The 14,016-nt window shown below is 55.0% G+C and overlaps 1 protein-coding gene across 2 annotated transcripts in view; it reads left to right on the top strand.

Annotated features, from left to right (window-relative positions):
• The first annotated feature begins 11,072 nt into the window (after window positions 1-11,072).
• Window positions 11,073-14,016, top strand: part of MTCL2 (microtubule crosslinking factor 2) — an 85,800-nt gene continuing 82,856 nt past the window's right edge. For both annotated transcript variants that reach the window (XR_010132206.1, XM_019017272.4), the window contains exon 1: window positions 11,073-12,508. Coding sequence is in view for 1 of the 2 variants with exons in the window: in XM_019017272.4 (XP_018872817.3) it covers window positions 11,102-12,508 (1,407 nt within the window). In the remaining variant the exon portion in view is untranslated. The remainder of the gene's footprint in view (window positions 12,509-14,016) is intronic.

The following is a 14,016-nucleotide window of genomic DNA, read 5'->3' as shown; positions in this document are numbered from 1 at the left end:
GCTGGACTGCAGTGGCATGATCTTGGCTCACTGCAAGCTCTGCCTCCCGAGTTCATGCCATTCTCCTGCCTCAGCCTCCCAAGTAGCTGGGACTACAGGTGCCCGCCACCACGCCTGGCTAATTTTTTGTATTTTTAGTAGAGACGGGGTTTCACTATGGAACAGATGAATTTCTAAATTGAAACATAAATAAACTTTTGTTAATGTTCAGTAAAAAAAAAAAGAATAGATTTTAAAAGGTGTTTTGTTTTGTTTTGTTTTTTGAGATGGAGTTTCACTCTTATTGCCCAGGCTGGGGTGCAGTGGCGTGATCTGGGCTCACTGCAACCTCCACCTCCTGGGTTCCAGTGCTTCTTTTGCCTCAGCCTCCACCCAGCTAATTTTGTATTTTTGGTAGAGATGGAGTTTCTCTATGTTGGTCAGGCTGGTCTCGAACTCCTGACCGCAGGTGATCCGCCTGCCTCAGCCTCCCAAAGTGCTGGGATTACAGGCGTGAGCCACTGGGCCCGGCCAAAGCTTTTTTTTTTTCTAATTAAAAAGTGATATTCAGATATTGTAGAAAATTTGAGAAACCGGAAAAGAATAAGAATATAAAAATATTCACAATTCCATCTCTCACAAATAAACTCTCAACCCCCAAACGTATATTTGCAAAGGGCTCACACTATGTGTTCATACCATATTGACCACACAGTGTTTTTGTTGTTTTTGTTTTTGAGACAGAATCTTGCTCTGTTGCTTAGGCTGGAGTGCAGTGGTGTGATCTCGGCTCACTGCAATCTCTGCCTCCCAGGTTCAAGTGATTCTCCTGTCTCAGCCTCCCAAATAGCTGGGATTAGAGGCGCGCGCCAAAACACCCAGCTAATTTTTGTATTTTTAGTAGAGACGAGGTTTCTCCATGTTGGTCAGGCTGGTCTCGAACTCCTGACCTCAGGTGATCTGCCCTCCTCGGCCTCCCAAAGTGCTGGGATTACAGGCATGAGTCACCGCGCCCGGCCGACCACACAGTTTTATAAAATACTTTTTCTACTAACAACAATCGAGAATTCTCCAAGATACCCTACGCTCTTGGAGTGCATGATTCCTCGAGTGGCCGCGTATTATTTCATCACAGGACATTCATAATCTATTCCCCCTGCTGTTGGACATTTTGTTTACTTCTAATTTTCTGTAATTATTAGCAAAACTGCAATGAACGTTGTTCATAAATCTGACTGTATCCTTTCTGATAAATTTCAAAAGTTGAATGCTGGATCAAAGGCCATCTGCATAGTTCTTGATAAGTGTTTCCAACAAGGTTACCCAGGTGCTTAAAGTTGACTCATGTCCAAGTACTTTTAGGGAAGCTCAAGGTAATATCTTTCTGGTCATCAAACCTTATGACCCTCGGACTAGAGATAAGGAAACTGCCATTCAGAAAAGGGAAGGAACTCATCACAGTCACATGAGTGTAGAACGGCGCTTAAGAGGACAAGCTCTGGAGTCAGAGAGTTCAAATCCTGGTTTTGCCACTTTCTTTGCTGTGTGGCCTTGGGGAAATTACTTTACATCTCTGTGCTTCAGTCACCTCACCTGTAAATATTAATATCTACATCTACATCAGGGCTGTTGTAAGAGTAAATGAAGATAAACCTAGAGAGCTAGGGTGTTAAGCCAGGCATCCAACCTCCTGACCTCAGTTAGGTGAGATAACAGTACCTTATGTTGTTTGTGGGTGCTGGGTGAGTGGCAATACTTATTACAATCCCCCCACACTGACTCTTTGAGAGTCTAGGGCTCGAATCCCTGACAAGTGGCCCCTCAGCCTCCACCTGGGTGCCTCTGGGACAGGCAGTCCCTTAGTCAGTTGCAGGGTGAGGAGCTCAGAGGGAGAAGGGAAATAAGGGAGCTGTGGAAGGATGTACTCACCCTGCCTTTAGCGTATCTCCCTGATCCCCAGAGAGGGGGCCACACGGGCACTGACCCTGCCCACCTGGTGGTCTGTCTGCGGCAGCTAGCTCCAATCCCTGGTCCCTGGGTAGGTGGCTGGCCCCTCTGACCCAGACTCCAGGCTCTCCTCCCTAGCTCTTATATCTGCCCAGAGGGCGGCAAGCCCTGGCCCTGTGCCCACTCTGGTTCCAGCTGGGAAGGCCCAGCAGTGATTATGATACATCAGAAACTCAAATCCCACAAGCACACACAAACAAGACCTTATCATCCCCCGGCGCCCAGCTCTGCCCCCAACAGCCCAAAGAGGTGGGGATAGCAGGCACATTGGCTCTCCTGAAGCCTCTCACCACAGCTGCCAGATGCCAGGTCCTGGTGCTTGATGCCCACCACTGAAGACTATTCCCTTGAGGTTGAAATCTGCAATATGGCTGGGCACGGTGGCTCACACCTGTAATCCTAGGATTTGGGGAGTCTCGGGTGGGAGGATCACTTGAGCCCAGGGGTTTGAGAACAGCCTGGACAACATGGCGCAACTCCATCTCTACAAAAGAATTTTAAAAATTAGCCAGGTGTGGTGGCACATGCCTGTAGTCCCAGCTACTCGGGAGGCTGAGATGGGAAGATCACCTGAGCCTGGGAAAGTCGAGGCTGCAATGAGCCGAAATCACATCACTGCACTCCAGCCTGGGCAACAGAGTGAGACCCTGTCTCAAAAATAAAATAAAATCTGTGATCTACAAACACTACAGGAAAGGGTGAGGTTGTGGGGTTCTCCGTCAGTCACCCTATGCTCCGGGGCCGGCAGGCTCGGCCCCTGCTGGTTTTCTCTCAGATGAGATGAGGACGTTTCTCACTGGACTGTGGTGACATTAGGCGAGGTCACACACAGGAAGCTATGTTTGGCATGCAGTAGACGCTCCATTGAAGAGGGGGCTACTTCTCTGTCTCCAGCTCACAGTAAGATCTCGATGACTGCTCTGTTGTTGACTCACAGAACTTCAAAGCTGGAAGGGGCTTCAGTAGCCTGCCCCTGGGATGGGAATCCCCTGGGGAATGTGCCCAGGTCACCGGCCTGTTAGGTGGGTGAGCCCACCGTTTCACAGGTGGCTTGTGCCATCTTTTCACAGCTGAAAGAGACCCTATTCTGCTGGTCTTGGTGGAGAGGACATGGGTCCCCAGATGCCCTGCTCATGGCCGGGTGTCCTGGGGCAGTGTTCCCTCCGGGAAGTGTGGGATGCCAAAAGGACGTGTATTATGGGGAAAACAAGTAAGCGAAGGGCCCTGTTGCCACCTCAAACATGGCTGTTGCAATGTGTGTTTAAGCTGTAAATGGCTTGGGGCTCACATGCCTAGCACTTCTTGCCACCCCTCCTCCAAGCTCAACACCTGAACCACTGAGCACTTTGAGAAGCCAGTGGGGTTTGCCTTGCTGTCCCATTCTTTGTCCTCACGGTCAGGAAAACTCAGCGTGTGATCTGGCAGGAACATCAACTGCCACATAACCGGCTGCTAGAAAGCTTCCGTGATGGAGGCTGGGTACAGTGGCTCATGCCTGTAATCCCAGCACTTTGGGAGGCTGGCGTGGGCAGATCACCTGAGGTCAGGAGTTCAAGACCAGCCTGGCCAACAAGGCGAAACCCCATTTCTACTAAAAATACAAAAAAAAAAAAAAAATTTAGCTGAGTGTGGTGGCGCATGCCTGTAGTCCCAGCTCCTTGGGAGGCTGAGGCAGGAGAATCGCCTGAACCCAGGAGGTGGAGGTTGCAGTGAGCCGAGACTGCACCACTGCACTCCAGCCTGAGCGACAGAGCAAGACTCTGACTCAAAAAGAAAAAAAAAAGGCTAGGCGCAGTGGCTCATGCTTATAATCCTAGTACGTTGGGAGGCCGAGGCAGGTGTATTGCTTGAGGTCACGAGTTCAAGACCAACCTGGCCAACATGGCGAAACCCCGTCTCTACTAAAAATACAAAAAAATTTAGCCGGTTGTAGTGGTACACACCTGTAGTCCCAGCTACTTGGGAGGCTGAGGCAGGATACTCACTTGAACCCAGGAGGCAAAGGTTGCAGTGAGCTGAGATTGTGCCACTGCACACAAGCCTGGGCAACAGAGCAAGACTCTGTCTCAAAAAAACAAAAAAAAACAAGAACAAAAATCTTCTATGATGGAATTCCGGATACCAGAGGGCCTAGCAGATGTCTGGACTCTGCCTTGAAGTTTACCTTCTTTTTATATCTTTATATCTTTATTTATTTATTTATTTATCTTACTTTATATTTGAGACAGGGTCTTGCTCTATTACTCAGCCTGGAGTACAGTAACATGATCATAACTCAGTGCAGCCAGTCTCCTGGGCTCAATCAACTCAGTGCAGCCAGTCTCCTGGGCTCAATCCTCCTGCCTCAGCCTCCTGAGTACCTAGGACTACAGGCATGCGCCATCATGCCCTGCTAATTTCTTTTATTTATTCATTTTGTTTTTGTAGAGACGGGGTCTCGCTATATTGCCAAGGCCGGTCTTGAACTCCTGGTCTCAAGTGAGCCTCCCACCTCAGCCTCCAGTGTTGACATTACAGGTGTGAGCCACTGCACTCAGCCTATTTTAATTTTTTTTTTTTTGGACGGAGTCTTCTTCTGTCACCCAGGCTGGAGTTCAGTGGCTTGATCTTGGCTCACAGCAACCACTGCCTCCTGGGTTCAAGCGATTCTTCTGCCTCAGCCTCCCAAATAGCTGGGACTACAGGCCTGTGACACTATGCCCAGCTAATTTGCATTTTTTTTTTAGTAGAGACAGGGTTTCGCCATGTTGGCCAGGCTGGTCTCAAACTCCTGACCTCAAGTGATCCACCTGCCTTGGGCTCCCAAAGTGCTGGGATTACAGGCATGAGCCACTGCACCTGGTCCAGCATGGGAGTTTTGATCTGCTATTTCTGACCTGGGCCAGTTCACTCCTCCTTGGGCAACCTAGTGGTCCCTGCTCCTGGGGAGGTCACCATGCTGTTGCTAAACTTAGTGCAGACACCAAATCAGCGTAGCACACTCTAGCCCGGAACTCCAGGGTTCAAGCCATTCATTGTCTTGCCTCAGCCTCTCGAGTAGCTGGGACTATAGGCACTGCCACTGTGACCAGCAATTTGCCTTCTCCATTCTTCTTGACCAGACCTCATGCTGCCTCTTTCAGAACTGCAATAGTCATCCAGAAAAAAATTTAAGTGTCTAATAAAAGGGGGAAAGGTGAAGTGATTCATGGAACATCATCCATTCAGTGGATTATTTCTGTGTTGTTGTTGTTGTTGTTGTTTCGACAGAGTTTTGCTCTTGTTGCCCAGGCTAGAGTGCGATGGCATGATCTAGGCTCATCACAACCTCCGCCTCCCGGGTTCAAGCAATTCTCCTGCCTCAGCCTCCCAAGTAGCTGGGATTACAGGCATACGCACCACCACGCCCGGCTAATTTTGTATTTTTAGTAGAGGTAGGGTTTCTCCATGTTGGTCAGGCTGGTCTTGAACTCCCAACCTTGGGTGATCTGCCCGCCTCGGCCTACCAAAGTGCTGGGATTATAGGCATGGGCCACTGCGCATGGCCCAGTGTATTATTTCTTTTTTTTTTTTTTTTTTGAGACAGAGTCTTGCTCTGTCTCCCAGGCTGGAGTGCGGTGGCGCGATCTCGGCTCACTGCAAGCTCCGCCTCCCGGGTCCGTGCCATTCTCCTGCCTCAGCCTCCCTAGCAGCTGGGACTACAGGCACCCGCCACCACGCCTGGCTAATTTTTTTGTATTTTTAATAGAAACGGGGTTTCACCGTGTTAGCCAGCATCGTCTCGACCTCCTGACCTTGTGATCTGCCCACCTCGGCCTCCCAAAATGCTGGGATTACAGGCGTGAGCCACCGCGCCCAGCCCAGTGGATTATTTCTAAGTATGAAAAGTGATGTTTGCAAAGAGCTTATAAATGTGTTATAAATGTGTGGGGATATGCTTCTGCTACCCTGTTAAGTGAAAAAAGCAGGATACAAAATTGCATAGGCAGTAAGATTTCAGCTATGCAAAAGAAACTTGAAATTAGCAAAGAGAAAATGACTAAAAGGGAATACACCCGGTGTTCACTGGGCTGACTGGCTCCCCTTTGAACCTCAGGTGAGTATAAAATGACCAGACACTCCCTGACATGTCCCGGAAGGTTTGATTTTCACTCTCTGAGATCTCTTCTTTCTCTTACTCTTGAATGGCTGGCAACTGCATTCTTCATTGAGAAAACAGAAGTGGGCCAGGCACAGTGGCTCATAACTATAATCCCAGCACTTTGGGAGGTCGAGGTGGGTGGATCACTTGAGGTCAGGAGTTTGAGACCAGCCTGCCCAACACGGTGAAATCCTGTCTCTACTAAAAATACAAAAGTTAGCCAGGCATGATGGCGGGCACCTGTAGTCCCAGCTACTTGAGAGGCTGAGGCAGGAGAATTGCTTGAACCCAGGAGGTGGAGGTTGCAGTGAACTGAGATGGCATCACTGCACTCTAGCCTGGGCGGCAGAGTGACACTCCATCTCAAAAAAAAAAAAAAAAAATTAGCTAGGCGTGTTGGCACGCACCTGTAATCCCAGCTACTCGGGAGGCTGAGGCAGGAGAATCATTTGAGCTTGGGAGGTGGAGGTTGCAGTGAGCTGAGATCGTGCAACTGCACTCCAGCCTGGGCAACAGAGTGAGACTCTGTCTCAAAAAAAAAGAAAGAAAAAAGAAAAAGCAGCAGCTGGGCATGGTGCCTCACACCTGTAATCCCAGCACTTTGGGAGGCCAAGGCAGGCAGATCTTGAGGTCAGGAGTTTGAGACCAGCCTGGTCAAAATAGTCAAACTCCGTCTCTACTAAAAATACAAAAAAAAAAATTAGCCAGGTGTGGTGGTGGGCGCCTGTAATCCCAACACTCAGGGGGCTGAGACAAGAGAATTGCTTGAACCTGGGAGGTGGAGGTTGCTGTGAGCCAAGATCACACCACAGCACTCCAGCCTGAGCAACACTCTGTCTCAGAAAAAAAAAAAGGCAAGGCCCTAACTATTCAGTGGCTCCTTGAATAACTCAGTTTAGGCCAGGCGCAGTGGCTCATGCCTGTAATCCCAACACTTTGGGAGGCCGAGGCGGGTGGATCGCAATGTCAGGAGATCGAGACCGTCCTGGCTAACACAGTGAAACCCCGTCTCTACTAAAAATACAAAAAAATTAGCCGGGTGTGGTGGCGGGCGCCTGTAGTCCCAGCTACTCTGGAGGCTGAGGCAGGAGAATGGCGTGGACCTGGGAGGTGGAGCTTGCAGTGAGCCAAGATTGTGCCACTGCACTCCAGCCTGGGCGACAGCTCTATCTCAAAAAAAAAAAAAAAAAAAAGAATAACTCAGTTTAAAGGCTGCCTCCTTGGCTGGGTGCAGTGGCTCACGCCTGTAAGCCCAGCTCTTTGGGAGGCCAAGGTGGGCGGATCACAAGGTCAGGATATCGAGACCATCCTGGCCAGAATGGTGAAACCCCATCTCTACTAAAAATACAAAAATTATCTGGGCATGGTGGCACATGCCTGTAATCCCAATTACTTGGGAGGCTGAGGCAGGAGAATCGCTTGAACCCAGGAGGCAGAGGTTGGAGTGAGCCGAGATTGCGCCACTGCACTCCAGCCTGGCAACAAAGCTAGGCTCCATCTCAAACAAAAAACAAAAAACAAAAACAAAACAAAAAAGGCTGCCTTCTCTGAGAGGCCTTCCTGACTCCCCTATTTAACGAGGTTTCCCGACCGATTCCTCTAATTTTCCCATAGCCAGTTGCTTGTTTTTTAATCTGTATAATGAAAAAACAAAACAAAACAAAACAACTTTAGTTTAAAAGAAAAAAACACACCTCCTCTTGGAAGCTTTCCAGGAGTGAGTCTCCATTCAGTTTTCATCACGTTGGTCAATTTAGCAGCTTGAATGGGAGAAATGAAACCGTTTTTCTACTTGGGTAATCAGCATCTTCACTTCCTATGTTATGTAATTCTTACAATGTAATGCTTCAGTCTCTTTTGAGTAGCGCTTTCTGCAGTACACACTGTGTGTCTGCGCTGGACACTTCGCAGCCCAATAGGGTACCACAACAGGCTCTGGAATCGGGCAGCCCTGGGTTCAAGTCAATCCCAGCCCTGCCACATCCAAGCTGTGTGACCTTGGTCACACATTCCAGCTACCCAGTGTTATGTAACAAATGACCCCAAAACTTAGTGGCCGAAAACAACAATATTTATTTTGCAGTTTGGGCAGGGTTGGTGAGACAGCTCATTTCTGCTCCACTTGTCCACTGGGGCAGCTCCAAGTCTAGGGGCTGAATCATCTGCAGGCTCACTCTCTCACATGTCTGGTGGTTAGTGGGGACCAGAGCTGGAGTTGTTGGCTAGATCACCTTCATGCGGTCTCCCCATGAGGCCTGGGCTTCCTCCTATCATGGTGGGTGAGTGGCCAGAGAGACAGAGAGAGAGAAAGAGAGAGAGAAGCAAGCTGGGTGGAATCCATGTTGCTTTCTATGACCTAACTTTGGAAGTCACAGATGAACACTTCTGCCATACTCTGTTGGTTGAGGCAGTCACAAGATCTGCTGAGATTCAAGGTGGGGGCACACAGTGCCCCCACACACGAGCCACACATACGTGCCGCTCAATTGGAGGAGCATCTGTGTCACATTGTAAGAAGAGCAATTGGGATGAGATATACCCTTTGGAAAATATTAATCAGTCACAAGAAGTATCTTCACCTTTTGGAGATCCTTTACTGAAATGTGGAGCACAGAGCCCGGCACACAGGAAGAGGCCACGCATCACACAGCTGCAGGATGTGCCGGCGCAAGGACGGTCACCCCGTCTACAATGTAGCCAGTTCTGGACTCTCAACAAGTCTTATCTCCTTTGTGGTATCCCTGCTCTGAACTGACCCTGAGTCCACAGCCCCTACGTCAGCCCCACCTAGTCCCTCCCCACCAGAGCCCTGTTGTTCTCAAAGCTTCCCTGGGTCTACAATGTAGATTCTTGACTCCCCAAATCCAAAGAACCTCAGAGCAGGTGGGACCCACAGGCCCCTCCCTGGCCAGCCATGAGTGTTGGGCCCAGAGAGGATAGGTGGTAGAGCCAGGACTCAGATCCCTGCCCTAGAAGAGAGATGCAGGCCACTCTAATCTCAGGACCGCTGATGTGACCAAGGGTGTGTCAGGAGTGGCTGAGCCAGCCTGGTCTGCTATGTCCCTGCATTCACACCACCCAACACCTCCAAGCCTATGTTCTGCACAGGGGGAGAAACTGAAGCACAGAGAGAGGACACACTTTCCAAGAGCTTCACAGTGCTCTTTCTGTGCCAGACTAGATGCAGCCTACTAGAGCCAGGGGCATCTGAGCTGGATGGACCCTGTCATCTGTTACATTAGACCAGAGCAGCTGGGGACTCTGAGGCCCGGAATGTGGGAAGGCCTGCCCTGGGTCACTAGCCTGCGGCTCCCACATCCTTCTCCAGCACTCCTGCCCACATGCCATGCCATGCCATGCCACCCTGTTTGTGCTGAGTCTTTTGTGGTCCCCCCCAACACACACTGTGTGCTCCATGAGGTCAGGCACTGACATGCCCACCACTGCGTCCCTCAGTGTACCTGGCGCCTGTGCAAACAGGGTTTGTGGACAGTCAGTGGGGGGTGAGGGGAGCTGGTGTCTTGCTAGGAGGGGGTGGGGATGCCCCTGCGGAAGTGTTTGCCAAGAGCCTGCTGAGTACCTGCTCCTCACTTGGCCGTATGGAGGGCACCTAGCGTTGGGGTGGAGGAGCACTCACTCACCTGGATCCAGATGAAGTCATGCCTCTGGAGAGAGGGGATGCCCCAGGAGTGTATTCACAGCGTGTGGGGGAAGTGGGACAGAGACAAAGAAGTGGACCTGGTGCCTGCTGTGTCACAGGCAGGTGCAGAGGTGAAGGAAGGGAATTAGGGGAGGAAGAAGAAGGAGAAAATGGGCAGGAGGAAGAAGAGGGGAAAGAGGAGGAAAAGGAAGACTTGGAAAAGGAGGGGGGAAAGGAAGGGGAAAGATGGGAGAAGGAGGAAGAAAGAGCAGGGGATAAATGGGAGGGGGAGGAGAGAACAGGAGGAGAAAGAGGTTGTAAAGGGGCAAAAACAGCCCTGCCCTTCTGGTGGCAAGGGGTGTGGGGCACCCTAAGGACGAGGGTACATCTGTGGGGCAAAGCACTCAATCCAGCTGTGCCCTGCGGTGGCTCAGGGATGGGGGCGTAGCGGCCAGGCGGCGTAGGGGCTGGGGAAGGTGTGAGAGACACGGGAAAATCAACACGGCCAGGAGCCAAGGAGACGCCCAGACGCCCGGAAGGAAAGAAAACACGCCCATCAGAGCTCAAGTCCTCCTGCACTGCTCCTGGTGGGGACGTGTGGGGTCAGGGCAACCGTCCCAGACCATGCCAGCCCCCACGGGGGCCAAAACCGCCTTCCAAAGCATCCGCTAGGCTGACATCTCGTAATAGGTCCCCTCCGTTTTATTTTTGTTTTTATTTATTTGTTTATTTTTTTGAGATGGAGTCTAGCTCTGCCACCCAGACTGGAGTGCAGTGGCGCGACCTCGGCTCACTGCAACCTCCGCCTCCCGGGTTCAAGCGATTCCCCTGCCTCAGCCTCCCGAGTAGCTGGGATTACAGGCACGCGCTACCACGCCCGGCTAATTTGTGTATTTTTAGTAGAGACGGGGTTTCGTCATGTTGGTCAGGCTGGTCTCGAACTCCTGACCTCGTGATCCACCCGCCTCGGCCTCCCAAAGTGCTGGGATTACAGGCATGAGCCACCGCGCCTAGCTACGGGTCGCTTCCATTTTAGCCGTACAGAGCCTGAAACCCGGGTCGGGGGCGCATGGGGAGAAATATCCGCCGGTCAAGATGCGCGAGCCAGGCATGCACACAGGGCTTCACGGTCCCTATGCCAGGAGAGGGAAACCGAGGCAGGGGGAGCCCGAGCGCGCCCGGGAGGTGTGACCTTTGGGTCCCATCGGCGCCGCCTAGACCGTGAGCTTGGCGCGTGCACCCCAGGCTTCAGTTTACGCATCTGTGCGATGGGATCGCGGCTCCGGCGATGCCGGCTGAGGGGGCGGAGTTCGCGCACGCTCGGCACGGGGCGACGGGCGAGGCGCTGGGCGCGCATGGATGCGGGTTCCTGCGAACTGAGGTCCGCCCGGCCTCGGCCCGGGAGTCCCGGCTCCCGCCGCTCTCGCAGGCCCTGCCCGGACGCCGGGCGCAGGGGCGCCTCCGCCGGGTACCTTCCCCGAGCGGGCAGGGGAGGAGGCGGCGGAGCGGAGGAGGAGGGAGCCCGGGCCGCGGCTGCCCGCGCCAGCCTGACCCTCGAGGGGGTCGCTGTTGCCTCGCAGATCCCTCCCTCGCTCCCTGCCTGCGTCCCTCCCTGCCGCTCTCGCCGCGTCCGCCTTTTGTTCGCGGAACCGCGCGCCCCCGAGCCGAGGCGGCGGGGCGGGGAGCTGGCGGGGCTGCGCGGGGGGCGGGCCGCGCCGGGCGGAGCCGGGGCCCGGGCCGCAGCCGGACTCGGAGCCCGAGGGAGCGATCGGCGTGCGGGCGGCGGGGGCCCGGGCGCGCTCCGGGGGCGCGGCGAGGCCGAGGGGGCGGGCGCCGGGCGGAGCCGCAGCCGGAGCCGGGGCGCCTGGAGGCGGTCTGGCCGCACTCTCCGAGCCCACAGCAGTGGAGAGACCGCGCGGCGGGGCTTGGGGCGGGGACGCGGTGTCGGGGCCGAGGTGGGCCGAGAGCAGCCGCAGCCCCAGCGGCCGGAGCCGCGCCGGGTCCCTCCCCAGGGACGTCGAGGCCGGGCGGGCCTGGGCCATGCGCGCAGCTCGCTGAGGCCGAGGGAGGCCGCGATGGAGGCGCCGGCGGCCGAGCCCCCGGTCCGGGGCTGCGGTCCCCAGCCCGCGCCTGCACCCGCGCCTGCCCCGGAGAGGAAAAAGAGCCACCGCGCGCCGTCGCCGGCCCGGCCCAAAGACGTGGCCGGCTGGTCGCTGGCTAAGGGCCGCCGCGGCCCAGGCCCGGGCTCAGCAGTCGCCTGCAGCGCCGCGTCCTCCGCACGGCCGGACAAGAAGGGGCGCGCAGTGGCTCCCGGGGCGCGGGGCGCGGGTGTGCGGGTGGCCGGGGTCCGCACCGGGGTCCGTGCCAAGGGCCGTCCGCGCTCGGGTGCGGGGCCGCGACCGCCACCGCCGCCCCCCAGCCTCACGGATAGCAGCTCGGAGGTGTCGGACTGCGCGTCGGAGGAGGCGCGCCTGCTGGGCCTGGAGCTGGCGCTGAGCAGCGACGCCGAGTCCGCGGCCGGGGGCCCGGCGGGGGTCCGTACGGGGCAGCCGGCCCAGCCCGCGCCCTCCGCGCAGCAGACCCCGCGGCCGCCCGCCTCCCCGGACGAGCCGTCGGTGGCCGCGTCGTCGGTGGGCAGCAGCCGCTTGCCGCTCAGCGCCTCGCTTGCCTTCTCCGACCTCACCGAGGAGATGCTGGACTGCGGGCCCAGTGGCTTGGTGCGGGAGCTGGAGGAGCTGCGCTCGGAGAACGACTATCTCAAGGTGGGGGCGCCCGGGTAGAAAGGGAGGCCGCAGGGGTCGCCGGCTGTCACAGTCCCGCGGGCCTGAGGCACCAGCCGGCCCTCCTTCCCACTGAACAATCCGGAGAAAGGGGCCCAAGCCCTCTGGGGACCACTCTGAGGTGGATCTGGGGCTCCCTCATTCCCCCCGCCCCCTCTCAACTTTATTTGGGAAGCGCGCTCCTAAAAAAGACCTTGGAACTGGCTACAGGGCCCTAACCTGGGAGCCGGGACTTGAGAAAGCTTTGGAGCGTTCTGGGAGGCGTTGCTGAGGTGGGGGTGGGTAGCCAGGGAAGGGATGGATCTCTGCCTTCAGCTGCCCAGAACCTCCACGCCCAGGCTCTCCTTCTTGGGACGGGATTGATAGACACCGCCGCCAGGGAAACCTGTGGCCATCCCCTGCCCAGGAAAGGCCTGAATGCCATCCTGAGTCGTTACCCAGGGCTTTCCCAGGCGCAGGCCTGTCTCTGCCTGCCTTTCTGGGCGGGTCCAGTTTGAAAGCATGACATCTGGGAACATCCCCTTGGCTGGAGTCCACTTCCGCCCAGCCTAACGGTCCCACAGCCTGGAGGATGATGTCGTGGGAGAACCGGTTCAGAGGCAGCTTCCTAAATCCCAGGACAGTGTCTTTTGCCCTCCCTGGGGCAGACCTTGTGCACACAGCAGCCCCATTGGCCCCTCGTGGCCAGTGCCTTTCCATGTTCGCAGTGAGAGGAGGGCAACTGCCCACCTGGAACAGGACTTCCCTGTGGCCATGTGGGGACCCTAGGGCTTCCCCCGGACAGCAGGCTTTGCCTTTGCTTTTTCAGTGGACATGAGCACCTACTGGGTGCCAGCCAGGCTCCATCTGCACGCTTCCAGGTGCCATGGCAGCTTTAGGGACAGCCCAGCTTGCACGTATTGACCTCTCCCTGGGGGGCTGGAAGCTTCCTGAGCTCTCCTGCCGCTGGCTGGGCACGGTTTTGGAGGAGGCTGAAATGTTGCCGACTCTTGTCAGTGGATGATGGCCTGGCACAACACCCAGAGTGCCCCTGGCTGTGGAGCTCACAGCATGCTGCTGGTTTATGTCTGCCCTGCAGCACTTAGCTTTTAACTTTTCCTTGTGGCTCTTCTGGCCAAATGGGCTTCTCCCTCATTAGAGTGTTGGTGTCTTGCTCAACTATGTCTCTGTCTCCCCATTTTCCCCGGGATCTGCTCTCCAGCCTGAGTTCTGTATATGCTTGTAGTATGGAAGGACAAGGTCTGTCTGAATCAAGAGACACCTTTCCCCAAGCCAGGCCTCAGTCTCCTCATCTGTTAAATGGGAGGATGTCTTCCCAAGGGCCCGGTTCGGTGTTGGCAACTGGGAGTTCAGTCGGCTCTTTGAGTCTTCAGAAGCCGGTGGTAAGGAGAGGGCAAGTGGAAGGTGAGGAGGAGGGTGGTGACGAGCCAGGACAAGGGTCTTTTGCTCCTGCCCTCTTGGTGCTCTGAGCTGCTTCCAGTGAGTGCTGC

This window comes from Gorilla gorilla, chromosome 21 (genome assembly GCF_029281585.2).
Source record: "Gorilla gorilla gorilla isolate KB3781 chromosome 21, NHGRI_mGorGor1-v2.1_pri, whole genome shotgun sequence".
In the NCBI taxonomy this organism is placed as follows: domain Eukaryota; kingdom Metazoa; phylum Chordata; class Mammalia; order Primates; family Hominidae; genus Gorilla; species Gorilla gorilla.
The sequence above is the reverse complement of the archived record's forward strand: the minus strand, read 5'-3'. Positions and strand labels throughout refer to the sequence as shown.